Source organism: Camelina sativa, chromosome 10 (assembly GCF_030686135.1).
Source record: "Camelina sativa cultivar CO46 ecotype springtype chromosome 10, ASM3068613v1".
Classification (NCBI taxonomy): Eukaryota; Viridiplantae; Streptophyta; class Magnoliopsida; order Brassicales; family Brassicaceae; genus Camelina; species Camelina sativa.
Genome location: NC_141889.1, coordinates 9,782,589 through 9,796,855, shown reverse-complemented (window position 1 = coordinate 9,796,855; position 14,267 = coordinate 9,782,589). Strand labels below are relative to the sequence as shown.

The window sequence follows — 14,267 nt, the reverse complement described above, 5'->3', positions numbered from 1 at the left end:
AAGTGACACATTTAATGGTTAAAAAATATTTACATTCCATACATAGTAATATTTTACAAGATAAATAATCAAAAAATTAATATTATACAGTAAGTAACCATCATTTGTGTATTCGATATTATTGTATAGATTTAAAGAAAATATTATAAAAATAATTAATATATATAAATAATACATATGGAATTTTTATATCATTATCTATCTAATTTTGAAACATCTAAAAGAATTAAACAGTGACACTTTTAATGGTTAAATATATTTACAATTCATATAAAGTTATATAATATACAATAATTTTTTAAAAAAATTGTAATACTTGACTAATAAGTTTATGGAAGAAAATCAATGTTGCCTGCAATCATTCTACTTGTATTGCAAGTTTTATATAATTCTCCTATTCTTCCAATTCTCGCGTATCTCTAGGGGTTTTTTTAGTAGATCTCTATAAATCAGAGACTTTTCATTTATCGATAAGACGTTTCTGATTTTTTGAAATGTTTCTTCTTTCATGAATTCTGTTATTAGATCCACCGAATTGCTTCAATTCTGTTTCCGATTTGTGGCTTATTTAATCTGTTTTTTTTGTTTTTGTAGAGAAAAAAAGTAAACGACAATGAACCCTAACGAAGAAGAAGCGAAAAGAGCAATTGATATCGCTGAGAGGAAACTTTCGGAGAATGATTACAATGGAGCGAAACAATTCGCTATAAAGGCTCAGGAGTTGTATCCAAAGCTAGACGGTTTGGAACAAGTACTGATGATGATTGATGTTTACATCTCTGCATCAAACAAGATCAACGGAGAAACTGATTGGTATGGAATCCTCGGTGTTGATCCTTTAGCTGATGAAGAAGCGGTGAAGAAACAATACAAGAAGTTGGCTCTTTTGCTTCATCCGGACAAGAACAGGTTTAATGGAGCTGAAGGTGCGTTTAAACTGGTTTTACAAGCTTGGGATTTGTTATCTGACAAAGCTAAGAGAGCTGCTTACGATCAAAAGAGGAAACCAAAACCTTTAAAACGGAAAAGGAGCAGATCAAAGCGACACGGGTACGAGTTTGATTCTTCAGAGTCTGAGCCAGAGCCAGAGCCAGAGCCTAAACCTAAATCTTCAAGGAAACCAAAGGAGATCGTTACCTTTAGGACAATGTGCAACAGATGCAACACCCAATGTGAGTTTGTGAGGTCTAGTAATAACCTTAACCAGACCCGGACTTGTCCAAACTGCCGTCAAGATTTCGTTGCGGCAGAGATCGTTCCAGAGATGGTCAATGGGATGCCAGTCTTCAGTTGTGCCAGATCAACAAGCAAAAACACAAGTGATGATGCTTCTTCTTCTACAGCTTCAGCTTCTGGTAGCGCAAATCAACCACAAGAAAGAGATCAGTCAGGAGAAGAGATTGTTCCTGCTACTGTTCCACCTGCTGCTAGAGGAAATGCAAACGAAGCGTATAGGCTTTTTCAGAAGATGATAAAAGAAAATCCAAACTCGAGACTCGAAGCATTGAAGCTTTTCAAGAACCTATATGTTAAAAAGTAAGAAATTTAGGAAGCACAACTCCATATCTCTTTAATTATTTTCTATTTTCTTCATCAGTAATTGTTTTTTATTTGATCTTCTGAAACTTTGGATTTACAGTACTGCAAATTAAAGAATTTGAAATGGAGACAGGTCTCTTTGCTATAAAGGTAACTCTAACAATTGTTTGGATCAATCAGTCTTCTAACAGCTATAATATCATTATTGCAATTGGTATTGAGTTCAGTATGATCAGTTAAATATATATATAGCTCTACACTGCACTGTTTAAAGTAAAAGCATTGATGTTGGTTAAAGGTGTTGTGTATGTGCTGAGATATTTAAAGTAGAGTAAAGGTTTTTAATTCTGATTTAGAAGCTAAACTTGAGATGATTACAACTGTAACCAAATTCCAGCGACCGCGGAAACTCCACATGCAAGTTTCGTGAGGCCAGTCTTCAACCTTTCATCATCTCCTTAATTGTAATAACAACAACAATTGAGTGGCCGAAATCAATCAGAAAGCCAAAAAGAACATGTGATGATACTAATTGAGTGAGTTGTTCTTCATCATTTGTCAGTTTTAGCTATTAGCTGGATTTGTTCAATATCGGCCAAATTTAGTGGTGAAAATGTAGAAAATCAAAAAAGGACTTGAGGAGTCACTAGGAAATATTGGTTGCTGCTGCAAAGAGGATTCTTGAGAAGCCGAGGACAGATGTGACATAAGAAGTAAGACTTACAGCTTTTTGCCTTTCATGAATGATTTATGATATGTTTATGAATCTTTTCACCTTTCATATAGTCAAAGTGTAACGTTTCAACTTCTCTTAAAAATTGTTGTGTATAGTTCAATGTTTGCGGTAGATCCTCTTGATTCAATGAATCTTGTTTTTTCTTTTTCTTTTCTCTAGTATTATCATTAGGAATTGTACACATATGTGAACGAATAGCTCTGTTTTTCACAATTGTTTTTTTACTCCTGTTCCTGATGGAATTAGTTTATTTTGTTTTGACATAATTTCGTTTTCTTTTTCTTTTTTTTTCCGTTTCATCAATATCCTTTTCGTAAAAGGAAAAATAAAAATTACTTATATATTATCAAACACCAAACGTTCGGTCTTTGCTTGTATTGCAAGTCCTGTTAAATATATTTTTCCCTTCTCTCGGTTTTGTTCTTGCGTCGTCTCTAGGGTTTTAATTGTTCTCCATTCGATATATAAGAAGTTTCTGCTTTGGCTTGAGATTTTGCAAAGTTTCTTCTTTCATGAACTTTGTTATATATCCACCGAACTGATTCAATAACTTTGTTTCTGATTTGTTTTTGTAGAGAAAGTAAACAAACAATGGTATCCAAGGAGGAAGAAGCCAAAATAGCAATGGATACTGCTGAGAAGAAACTCTCGGAGAATGATTACAATGGAGCGAAGGTATGCGTCGACAAGGCTAAGAAATTGTACCCAAACCTTGATGGTTTGAAACAAGTGTTGAGGATGATCGATGTTTATATCTTTGCATCAAACAAGATCAACGGAGAAGCTGACTGGTATGGCATACTCGGCGTCGATCCTTTAGCTGATGACGAAGCGGTGAAGAAACAGTACAAGAAGTTGGCTCTTTTGCTTCATCCGGACAAGAACAGGTTTAATGGCGCTGAAGGCGCATTTAAGCTGGTTTTACAAGCTTGGGATTTGTTGTCTGACAAAGATAAGAGAGCTGCGTATGATAGAAAGAGGAAACGGAAAAGGAGCAGAATGCAGGATCCACCAAAGCCACACGAGTACGAGTCCAGGTACAAATCTGACCCTGAGCCTGAGCAGCCTGATCCTGATTCTTCATGGGAACAGGAGAATCCACGGAAACCAGAGGAATTCATTTTCTTTTGGACAGTATGCAAAAACAAGAGGTGCAACACACATTGTAAATTTGTGAAGTCTCGACGTTATCTTAACAAGACCTTGTGTTGTCCAAACTGCCGGCAGTGTTTCGTTGCGACCGAGATCATTCCAGAGATGGTCGATGGGAGGCCAGTCTACAGATTTAGTGCCACGTTTCAACGAACAAGCGAAAGCACAAGTGATGATGCTTCTTCTTCGAACACTTCAGATTCTGATAGCGCAAATCAAGCAGAAGAAAAGATTCTTCCAGCTACTTCTGCTAGAGGAGATGAAAAGGAAGCATAGAGGCTTTTTATCAAGATGACAACAGAGATACTTGTTGATAGATGCTGCGAAATGACAAATGAAGAATAAGAGTTAAGTGTTAAAACAAGGTAATGGTGAATATTGTAGATCCTGTGTAGTTTAATAGGTGATGTAAGGAGATCAGAATCCCAAATTGCAATCTCTATTATTATAAGCCTCTATCAAGCCTGATATATCTCTGTTATTACTCTGTTTCATCTTCTATTCATTAAAGAAACTGATATTTGCAGTTGTGAGTTTATCATCTTCACACTAGGATAACTGAAAAGAAGAGTCAACTATATCATAGTGCAACTTTAGAAAACTCCGTAACCAGGTTTCTTGGGGCCAGTCGTCAACCTCTCATCATCTCATCAACAATGGAACTCTCCAAACCGATCAGAGCAAGGTAAAAGCCACACAAAACACAGGTGATGGTACTTATTGAGAGAGATATTCTCCATCATTGGTTAGTTTTACTTGTAGTTTTCACTGGAATGGTTCAATTTCGATACCAATCTAGTGGTAATGCTGCAAATCAAGTACAAGAAATATATATAAAAAAAAAAGAGAACTTGAGGAGTCATGCTGCAGAGTTGATTTTTACAAATGTGTGAGATAAGAAGGAAGACTTACTGTATTTACATATTTCTAGAAGTTGCAGAGTTCTGCTTTTTAGCCTTTCATGGATGCTTTATGACATGTTATGGTTATCTTTTCATCTTTAGACAAGAACAAGTTCTCCTTCCGTTGTCAATGTGGTTTCAAGATTTGTTGTAGATAATTTTTGATTCAAGGAAATCAGGTTTTCATGACTTGGAAAATCCTTAGTTAACGAAAAACTGTTTTACTCCAATTTATTAGATTGGACTATTACAACAGGTTGACAACTGATATTATTATTTTGAGTCTTTTGACTTTTTAAGTTCTACATCTCAAGTCAATATCTACTAGTGAATATAGAAAAATAACAATATTAAGAATTTCATGGTACAAAGTCAGTAAGTCACCGAGCTAATATTTCCTTCTGTTTTTTTTTCCACAGGTGAAGATTTTATTGATATATAAACATTACACAAAACAACTGAGCAAAAGCCCAAACAAACATACGGCGGTTTAAAAAGCCCATCTGGCCCAACATTGCATCATCTGAAGATACATGTCAACAACAAAGACTTATATTTCCTATTTTACCCCACAAAACAAAATAAGAAAATTTCCATTTTTCCAATCCATCAATTTTCCAACATTGTGAAAAAGGGTAAACGCGTCGCGTAGTCTATATATACGCTGGACTCGCCCTAGTTTTTATACCACGATCGCTCTCTCGCTTGTTGTAATTTGTAAAGATAACAATTTTCAGAAACTAGGGTTTTGATATTTGTAAACGATTCTCTGAATTTGATTAAGAAAACTCAGTCATGGAGTGTAACAAGGACGAAGCTAGAAGAGCGATTGATATCGCCGAGAAGAAGATCTCTGCGAATGATTACGATGGGGCTAAGAAGTTCGTAAACAAGGCGGAGCGTCTGTATCCGCAACTTGAAGGTTTGAAACAAGTGTTGATGACGATCGATGTTTATATCTCTGCGTCAAACAAAACCAACGGAGAATCTGATTGGTATGGAGTTCTCGGTGTAGATCCTTCGGCTGACGATGAAGCTGTGAAGAAACGTTACAAGAAGTTAGCTCTTTTGCTTCATCCGGACAAGAACAGGTTTCACGGTGCTGAAGGCGCGTTTAAACTGGTTTTACAAGCTTGTGATTTGTTATCTGATAAGGTTAAGAGAAGCGCGTATGACCAAAAAAGGAAATCGAATCAAGTTAAACAGAAAACACCGAAGCCAAGCGAGCCTGAGCGTCATCAGCCTGAGTCTTCGCGGAAACAAAAGGATGAACAAGAAAAATTTAATAGATGGCTTGAGGAACAGAAGAAAAAACTTGATGCTGTTGTTGCTGCTGCTGTTGAAGAGAGACGTTCTAAGATTGCTGCTGCTGCTGAAGAGAGACGTTCTCAGATTGCTTCTGCTGCTGCTTCTGCTGAAGAGAGACGTTCTAAGATTGCTGCTGCTTATGCTGCTGCTGCTGAAGAGAGACGTTCTAAGATTGCTGCTGCTTTAGAGAGACTTTCTAAGATTTCGGAGAAAAGAAACTCAACTACTTTTGAAGCAGAGAGGCCTTTCAAGAAGACGATGAACACAGGGAATGCAAAATCTACTTTTGAAGCAGAGAGGCTTTTCGGAGGAGGAAACGCAAACTCTACTTTTGAAGCAGAGAGGCTTTTCGGAGGAGGAAACGCAAACTCTACTTTTGAAGCAGAGAGGCTTTTCGGAGGAGGAAACGCAAACTCTACTTTTGAAGCAGAGAGGCTTTTCGGAGGAGGAAACGCAAACTCTACTTTTGAAGCAGAGAGGCTTTTCGGAGGAGGAAACGCAAACTCTACTTTTGAAGCAGAGAGGCTTTTCGGAGGAGGAAACGCAAACTCTACTTTTGAAGCAGAGAGGCTATTCAAACGAGGAAACGCAAACTCTACTTTTGAAGCAGAGAGGCCATTCAAGAAGCCGATGAAAACAGGGAATGCATACTCTACTTTTGAAGCAGAGTGGCTTTTCAAGAAGCTGATGGCAACAAGAGACCCCAACTCTACTTATGAAGCTCAGAGGCTTTTCAGAAGCCGATGACAGATGTGAAATAAGAACTAAGACTACAATCACATTTAGAAGTTGAAGAATTGTGTTTGTTATAAGGAACCTTTTTCTGTAACCTAGATTAGCCAGATGAAGGTAACTAATCAAAGTAGCTCTAGTAATCATGTAGTAACTAGTATTTTTTTTTTTTCTCTTCGTCTTAATTCATAATTCAGCTTTTTCTCTTATTCTGTAGATCATGGTCTCTGCAATGGAGTTAATCTTAGTACTTGAATACACCAATACGTTTTCTATTGTTTATTTTCTTTTAAGAATTCGAAATAACTCATACTATCAGGTAGCTGTTACTCGCAAGCACTGGTAAGCCAATAGGTTCAAAAGTAGAATCCTTGAAGAACCTGAGTTTGGAAACAAAAATTATTGGCAAGGGTCTCATTACAATTGAATGCATATCAAGCAGCTATGATGGAAACCTTGAAGAACCTGAGTTTGGAAACAAAAATTATTGGCAAGAGTCTCATTAGAATTGAATGCATAATTGCATATCAAGCAGCCCTGATGGATTGAGTCTAGAAGATCCCTTAATTGTACCAAGAAAAAAAAGCCCAAGATACTTGCTTTTTAACCTTGAGAGACAAATTAAAGCTCAGGTTGGTGGTCACTGGCTCATAAGATAGGCATGACTTCAAAATTTGATATCTGGTGCAGGAGTCTGAGAGAGTGGTTTCAGTAGAAGAGAGCTTATCAGGGAGAATCATTGTAACAACAACAACAAAAGCAAAAGTCAAGTGAGTTCAAAAAGTGTCACGGTCTCACGGAGAGTACTAGTAGTAGTATGGTATAGATACAACCGTGTGAAACCATGATCCAAGTTTTAATTGAATAAGAAAAGATAAGAGTGATATGTGTAAAATTACAAGTCATTTAGATCAAAAAGTAGTGGTGAATGATATTGCAAAACCTGTAGTTTAGTATGAAATTAAAAATAAGAATGATAAGGAAAAATTGTTGTTTACATTGCATATATAAGGGATTACATTTCGTGTTTTAGCATTTTGCAACACAAGGTTTTACTTTAGCATTGTTGATCGATCGTTGCTTAATAAATCACCAATCTTGTAAAGTGATGAATTGAAATTTTCATGGAAGAACTTGGAGAATGCGCGGGAAAGGGAGAGAGGGAAAAAAATAAGTAATAGTTTCTTTTCCATCCTTACATTTCTAAAATATTTTAATTTTGCCTCAGTTCTTTTTCTCTCTATGAACCGGAAAGTAAACTAAATCATTCCTGGCTTCGTCGGGTCATAATTTACTCTTCTTCACACGCACACACCGGTGGTCTCTTCGTATTTCAGATTTCGTCGCCTCCACCGTCTTTTAGGGTATTATTGTGATACTATTACTGATACTGAACCGCGAATGTGGATGGGTTAATAAGTGGGTCTCCATCAAAATCCGACTTTTACTTATTTGGTATGATGATTTTGCCTTCGCACGAGAATCCCAAAGATCTTTTTTTTTTTTTTTTGTGTGTATCCCCTAATACTCTTTTATTCAGTTTGATTTCTGACAATCTGTTTGTCATTTGTGTGAGAATTTGTAGATTTAGATACAGTAACTTGAGAAATCTAGGGCCACTGACTTGTTTCTTATTCAATTGGTGATTTGCATGTATGGTTTTGTGCCTAGTTGAATCGAAGATGTTACTAGTCTACAAGAGATTCTTCTTTTATGGGTGTTGTGTATCCTTTTTCTCTGTTTAGATTGCTTCAGACTTGTTTGTGATTGATTAATCTTGTGGCTTTAGAGAATTGGCTTTTAACTTAGTGATTGATTATGGCTAAGTAACTTATTGTGGTTTTGCTTCTGTGTTATACTCTTCTGAATCCTTTTTCTTTTGTATCATCGGATTGGTTTTCCCGTAGAGACAAGGTGGCAAAATCGTTTGAAGAACAAAAAGACATGGAATGCAACAAGGAGGAAGCTATAAAGGCAATGGATATTGCCAAGAAGAAAGTTGCGGAGAACGATTACAACGGGGCGAAAAAACTAGCAGCCAAGGCTCAGAATTTGTATCCAAAGCTTGATGGGTTGAAACAAGTTATGATGTTGATCGATGTTTATATCTCAGCAGGAAACAAAATCATTGGAGGAGACCTTGATTGGTATGGAATTCTTGGTGTTGATCCGTTGGCTGATGAGGAAGTAGTGAAGAAACAATATAAGAGGCTAGCTCTTTTGCTTCATCCTGACAAGAACAAGTGTGAAGGCGCAGAGGGTGCGTTTAAGCTTGTTTTGGCTGCTTGGTGTTTATTATCTGATAAGGTTAAAAGAATTGCTTATGATCAGAAAAGGAAGTTGAACGAAGTTAAACCGAGAAGGAGTCGGAAGCAGAAACAACCACCAAAGAAACCACCTAACCAGCCTAAACAACCACCTAACCAGCCACCAAATCAGCCTAAACAGCCACCAAATCAGCCTAAACAGCCACCAAATCAGCCTAAACAGCCACCAAATCAGCAGAAACAGCCACCAAACCAGCCGAAACAACCACCAAACCAGCCGAAACAACCACCAAACCAGCCAAGTTCTAGCGGTAGATCTAGAAGCAATAAGCCCACTTCAAAAGTCAGTACCTTTTGGACAATGTGCAACAAATGCAGGACAGAATATGAGTATGTGAGGGTCTTCTTTCTTAACAAGTCCGTGCTTTGTCGAAATTGCCGTGGGACTTTTAAGGCAACTGAGAAAGAGAAAACACCAACTGAGAAAGAGGAAGCACAGCAAGCAACAAACAAGAACACAAATGGTGCTTCTTCTAGTAGGAAAGACTCTTCTATATCAACAGTGGGTAGTTTCAACAGCGGAAATGTGGCAAATCAAGCAGAAGAAAGAGGGAAAAGAGAGGTCAGGGAGCCAGAAGAAGCTACAAGAGGAATTTCAAATTCTGAAGTAGAAGAGAGGGTTTTTAAGAAGCTTAGGACAGATGACTATGCAGAGGCAAGTAATGGAATCAAGGTGTGAAGTAAGAAGTTTAACATTCACTGCTTTTTTTTTTTATGGTTAGGGTTATATTTTTGCATCTAGACTATAGGAAGGAAGGAAAACGTACAGTGGAACAAAATCAGTTCTTCCTCCTGTCATCTTCAATGTTGAATCTATGAAATGTACCTTTTTTTTGTTTTTGATGTTAAAATTGTATGCTATGTATAAATTGGTTTAGTTCGAATTCATTTACGGTTTACGAACGAATTAGACCGGAATTGGTTCACTTAAAATTTGTCGCGTTACCAATTTTAGGTAAAAGTATTTCCTTTTTTCTCGTCCCTTCATTCTCAATAGTTTTCACTTTAACCCCAAAATAATTAAAAGATAAGATTTAGTCTCTACTTGGGGTCATAAACTCATAATCATATATCAGTGGTAAATCGGGATATTCGTTAAAAATCCCAAATTTTTTTCCCCTTTCTTCCTTTTTTTTTGGTTCTTTCCTTTCTCGCGTTTCTCTAGGGTTAGGGTTTGCGAACGCAGCTGTTCTACGCGTTTAGCTTCAATTCGCCATCGAAGAAGCCATAATCTGGTGCGTAGTTATCGATTTCGTTATTTGTTTCCGATTGGGTTTTTGTTTTCCGTTTGGTTTTCTCGATTTTTCCATCTTTTCTCTTTTAATTTGTTTTTTATTTTCTTTCGGGTTTGGTGATTTTCACAAACTTTTGCATCTTTTAGATCTGCTCTACGTTTTCTCGTTCGTTTGTGACGGATTCACCAACTTTTGCATCTTTCAGTTCAAATTTTCATGGAGAATTGGCTTGATTCTCTCTAATTTAGCTTTATGGCGATTGATTTCGATTTCAATGTGTTTTTTTTTCCTTTTTCTGAATGCGTGGGCTTAGTTAGGAACTGGGTCGTTTACATGATTCTTAAAGTCACACTATTTTCCTGCCAAAGGAGTTTTTTTTTTTGTTCTTTCATGATTCATGTCATTGTATTGCCTTTGCTCTCATTTAGAATATGTGAATGTGTTTCCTTTAATGCAATTTATACTGAGTATTCTTCAATGACTTATGTTAATGTTACCCTGTTCTTTCAGATTCCCTAAAGAGCTTACATTTTTTTTAAGTTTTGACGATAGAGATTAAGATCCCTCTTTGCTAGTATCAAACTTCAGTTGCTGGGAACACAACGTGACCAGGTATAAATCTCAGCTCATGTATTTAGCAAAATTAGTTAACATCTCTTAGATTTGTACCTTTTCATTTGTTTTGTTCATTCATTTGTTTCATTGGTTCTTCTGCTTTTACTAGAACTGGTTTGGAAAGATAGCAATGGCTGGAGTATTAGCTGGGGATTGTTCATATGGGGAGAGTGGCATTTCATCTTACTCCAAGAATTCTAATGAAAAGCAGGAAGAGGTTTCCCGCTGGTATTTTGGAAGAAAAGAAATAGAAGAAAACTCTCCGTCGAGGTTGGATAGTATTGACCTAAAGAAGGAAACATACCTCCGCAAGTCATACTGTACTTTTCTGCAGGACTTAGGCATGCGATTGAAAGTGTAAGTAGAATATTCTGACCTATATTTCAGCTTTATGCGTTGCATTTTCCATTTGATTACTTCTTGCGAGCTTGGTTTAGGACATGATAGTTTCTCCAACCATGATAACTGCCTCTATTTTGCTTATTGTATTATAGTGATCCCCGTACATGTAGATTCCATAAGATCGAATTCTGAAATTGTTAGAACTTGATGTCATAGAGATAGATATCATATTGAGCTTGAATAATATAGTCAAGTTATTGGCAATTTAGCAACAAAAACGTGAAATTGATAGGTTCATCTTGGGTTATATATCTAGATTTTGGTGCTTTTTCGATTTGATTACTTCTTGCGGGCTTTGTCTAGGACACGATAGATCCTCCAACAATTACACTTGACTTATAGGTTTTGTAGGATCAAAAATTTGAAACTATATAGAATTTGATGGGGTAGAAGTCAGTTAGGTTATGATAATCGAGTTACAGCTATTGGCATCAAAAAGGTGAAACTGGTGAGTTCACTTGGGTTGCATATCCCACTATATACAAAATTTAGTATATAGTGGTTAACACAGTACTCGGTGTGAATTGTCTTCATATTGACATGGTTTCATCTGCATTGATAGCACTTTCACTTTTGGCTCTCTCAATGAAAGTGGCTAATATATTTTTTCTTATACAGTCCTCAGGTTACAATAGCTACAGCAATAATATTCTGTCATCGATTCTTCATTCGCCAGTCACATGCTAGGAATGACAGAAGGGTGAGTATAATTTCTTTGCACCTGATGTAGTTGAATATACTTATAGATATGGGCGTACTCTTTGTTGTTCGAGCCAGTCTGCTGGTGCCTTGTTTGCATGAATTTGTAGCGTTGAGATGGTTCCTTGTCCTTGGTGTCTATTTACACTCATTGTCTCCATCTCTCTGCCAGTTTACTTAAAATATAAAACTAGCTGATGCAGTAGATGAATTTACACTGACTTCTTTTGAAGATTTTTGCCATGATATATATTAAGCGTTCTCTAAGTTTATTTGGTATTAATGCATCTAGTTATATGTACATATTTATCCGTCTAGAGATTAGAGCAGAACAGTATTAAGATTGTTACTGAGTCCTCTTTCCATGTTTTTCTCCCTGCACACCCAGACGATTGCTACAGTCTGCATGTTCCTTGCTGGAAAAGTTGAAGAAACTCCAAGGCCGTTAAAAGATGTTATTGTTGTCTCCTATGAGATAATACACAAGAAGGATCCTACTACTGCACAGAAGATCAAGCAAAAGGTTCGAATACTTCTGAACCTTCTCTACTCCATTGCTTCCTGTTTAGTTAGTAAAAGTGAATTTGCACTTTTTTCTTGCATATTCTATTTCACGATGACAGTAATTTTGTACGAACCCTAGGACTGTATTTGCTTGTTTGTGAACAATCCTCTTCGGCTAATTGTCCTTTTTGTTGGATCTCTCATCTGTGTTGTTCACCTTCTCTATTATTTCTCTTCTTTGTACTGAACTTATTACACTATTGCAGGAAGTATATGAGCAACAAAAAGAGCTTATACTTAGTGGAGAAAAGATTGTACTTTCTACGCTGGGGTTTGATTTCAATGTTCATCATCCGTATAAACCTCTTGTAGAAGCGATAAAGAAATTTAAGGTCGCACAGAATGCTCTGGCCCAAGTTGCATGGAATTTTGTTAACGATGGGTACGTTAAAAGTCTGTTTCCTTGAAAGCTTCAGATAGATCTATCTGCCTTGTATTTTCGTCTTCATACAATAAAAAGATGCTTGCAGTCTGCGGACGTCACTCTGCCTGCAATTTAAGCCTCACCACATTGCGGCGGGAGCAATTTTTCTTGCTGCGAAGTTCCTTAAAGTGAAATTACCATCAGATGGAGAGAAGGTTTGGTGGCAAGAATTTGATGTCACACCTCGACAACTGGAGGGTGAGAGAACTATCTTTATCATCAATTATTTTTATGAGACTGTTTTCACTTTTTCTGTTTGACTTATATTCTTTATTTTGGATCTGAAGCTAAGTGATACTGCCTTTTGTATACTGCAGACGTTAGCAACCAAATGCTTGAGCTGTATGAGCAAAACCGTGTTCCTGCATCTCAAGGAAGCGAAGTCGAAAGTAGTGTAGGTGGAGGATCAGCGCATCATGTTGGGTCTAGGCCAATATCAGCACGTCCAACTCATGAACATTCAAATTCTGATAATCACGGGGGTTTGTCAAAAGCTACACAAAACCGGAGCAATGATAATGGGAGTGGTGAGGCAGGTAGTGTCATTACCGAGCAGAAGGGGGAAAGAGATACAGAAACGAAAGATAGTCTGCGTACTGAAAATCATGCAGCACATAAGGCTAGGTCGGGAATTGAGGCACCTGGGAAGGAAAAACCAGAGAAAGCAGGTGCACAGCTTCCAGAAGACGATAAATCTAGAGTTGTTGATACAGGTGAAAGTGATGCCCCGGTCAGCCAGTCCCCAAAAGACTTAAAATTGCTTAGAGATAAGTGGAAGGCTAAATTAGAGGCTAAGAAGTTCCAAGGTGAAAGGACGAGAAAACAGGATTTGGTGGATGAGGATGATTTGATCGAAAGAGAACTGGAAGACGTTGAACTAGCTGTTGAGGATGACAAAGATATACAAAACAAGAGCTCCGAAATTAATAACATGGGTACAGAACATGGCGAGATTCTTGATGGAAAGCACTTGGTGGGCAGTACTGAGGAAGGTGAAATGGTAGATGATGTTTCTTCAACAATGCCTAGCCGTAAGAGAAAAATGGGAAGCCCCTGTGAAAAACAGTTAGGAGAAGGAAAGAGGCGACACAATAACAGTGAGAATGTTGAAGAAGGTCACAAGACAAACTGAGGAGGGAGTAGTCATAGTCATGGCGACCAATAGCCAAGAAGACACTCCCAAGAGAGGTATAAATGATCTCTCTTTGGTTTTTACTTTCTCATGGTCTACAAGAGATATTTGGCAACTTTGAATCCCAACCATGGTGCGAAACAAGCTCGTTGTATTTACGATGTTGGTTATATCTTCTTTTTCTGTTTCTTGGCACTTGTATCCAACAGTTGAGAAACTAAATCAGGTTTCTATCCATGAGAGACCATCCCATAGGCTATATAAGGAACTCTATTGTTTGCATTCCCTTTGTATAATGTAGGGAAGACAAGAATTTTTGACAGAAGTTATTTAGAGCCAAGTCAATACTTTGTTTTGATAACATTAGGGAACGAGGTGATTTTGTAAGTTTTGTTTTATATTAATATTAAAGTCCACCTCTTTCCCAACTTCCGATTTTGTCATTATTGGTTTTTGAATGTATCGGTTAGCTTCGTGACCAGTCCGGTTAGCTACAAAAT

The 14,267-nt window shown here is 37.2% G+C and overlaps 5 protein-coding genes across 9 annotated transcripts; all 5 read left to right on the top strand.

Moving 5' to 3' along the window:
- The first annotated feature begins 331 nt into the window (after window positions 1-331).
- LOC104718358 (uncharacterized) lies at window positions 332-3,963 on the top strand. Of its 4 annotated transcripts, XR_015568694.1 has the most exons (6): window positions 357-1,536; window positions 1,640-1,689; window positions 1,937-2,075; window positions 2,145-2,252; window positions 2,851-2,950; window positions 3,047-3,963. XR_015568694.1 is itself a non-coding variant. In XM_087469511.1 (2 exons), exons 1-2 carry the CDS (start codon window positions 614-616, stop codon window positions 1,650-1,652), a joined length of 936 nt encoding a protein of 311 aa, XP_087325637.1. In that variant the 5' UTR covers window positions 332-613; the 3' UTR covers window positions 1,653-1,688. The 4 variants fall into 4 exon arrangements, 1 of the variants encoding a protein (XP_087325637.1); XR_015568693.1 differs by having other exon boundaries at window positions 363-1,536; window positions 1,937-2,252; XR_015568692.1 differs by lacking the exon at window positions 1,937-2,075 and having other exon boundaries at window positions 351-1,536; window positions 2,102-2,252; window positions 2,851-3,963.
- Window positions 2,867-4,520, top strand: LOC147935949 (uncharacterized). Of its 2 annotated transcripts, XR_015568695.1 has the most exons (2): window positions 2,867-3,792; window positions 3,955-4,520. XR_015568695.1 is itself a non-coding variant. In XM_087469512.1 (1 exon), the coding sequence occupies exon 1, from the start codon at window positions 2,867-2,869 to the stop codon at window positions 3,701-3,703; it is 837 nt and encodes a 278-aa protein (XP_087325638.1). In that variant the 3' UTR covers window positions 3,704-3,963. The 2 variants fall into 2 exon arrangements, 1 of the variants encoding a protein (XP_087325638.1); XM_087469512.1 differs by having other exon boundaries at window positions 2,867-3,963.
- A 604-nt stretch (window positions 4,521-5,124) lies between these two features.
- Window positions 5,125-6,633, top strand: LOC147935948 (uncharacterized). Its single transcript, XM_087469510.1, has one exon. It carries the CDS (start codon window positions 5,125-5,127, stop codon window positions 6,382-6,384), a length of 1,260 nt encoding a protein of 419 aa, XP_087325636.1. The 3' UTR covers window positions 6,385-6,633.
- Window positions 6,634-7,569: 936 nt separating this feature from the next.
- On the top strand, window positions 7,570-9,629 carry LOC104718357 (uncharacterized). The gene is made up of 2 exons (XM_010436084.3): window positions 7,570-7,824; window positions 8,277-9,629. The coding sequence occupies exon 2, from the start codon at window positions 8,314-8,316 to the stop codon at window positions 9,373-9,375; it is 1,062 nt and encodes a 353-aa protein (XP_010434386.1). The 5' UTR covers window positions 7,570-7,824; window positions 8,277-8,313; the 3' UTR covers window positions 9,376-9,629.
- Window positions 9,630-9,790: 161 nt separating this feature from the next.
- On the top strand, window positions 9,791-14,195 carry LOC104718356 (cyclin-T1-4). The gene is made up of 8 exons (XM_019231302.2): window positions 9,791-9,931; window positions 10,442-10,543; window positions 10,656-10,903; window positions 11,567-11,648; window positions 12,036-12,170; window positions 12,418-12,593; window positions 12,682-12,833; window positions 12,953-14,195. Exons 3-8 carry the CDS (start codon window positions 10,677-10,679, stop codon window positions 13,765-13,767), a joined length of 1,587 nt encoding a protein of 528 aa, XP_019086847.1. The 5' UTR covers window positions 9,791-9,931; window positions 10,442-10,543; window positions 10,656-10,676; the 3' UTR covers window positions 13,768-14,195.
- Window positions 14,196-14,267: the final 72 nt, after the last annotated feature.

Coding starts and splice junctions, on each gene's coding strand:
- LOC104718358 (XM_087469511.1), top strand. CDS start 614: ATGAACCCTAACGAAGAAGAAGCGAAAAGAGCAATTGATATCGCTGAG.
- LOC147935949 (XM_087469512.1), top strand. CDS start 2,867: ATGGTATCCAAGGAGGAAGAAGCCAAAATAGCAATGGATACTGCTGAG.
- LOC147935948 (XM_087469510.1), top strand. CDS start 5,125: ATGGAGTGTAACAAGGACGAAGCTAGAAGAGCGATTGATATCGCCGAG.
- LOC104718357 (XM_010436084.3), top strand. CDS start 8,314: ATGGAATGCAACAAGGAGGAAGCTATAAAGGCAATGGATATTGCCAAG.
- LOC104718356 (XM_019231302.2), top strand. CDS start 10,677: ATGGCTGGAGTATTAGCTGGGGATTGTTCATATGGGGAGAGTGGCATT. Junction 10,904..11,566: donor TTAGGCATGCGATTGAAAGT/GTAAGTAGAATA, acceptor TTTCTTATACAG/TCCTCAGGTTACAATAGCTA. Junction 11,649..12,035: donor ATGCTAGGAATGACAGAAGG/GTGAGTATAATT, acceptor CTGCACACCCAG/ACGATTGCTACAGTCTGCAT.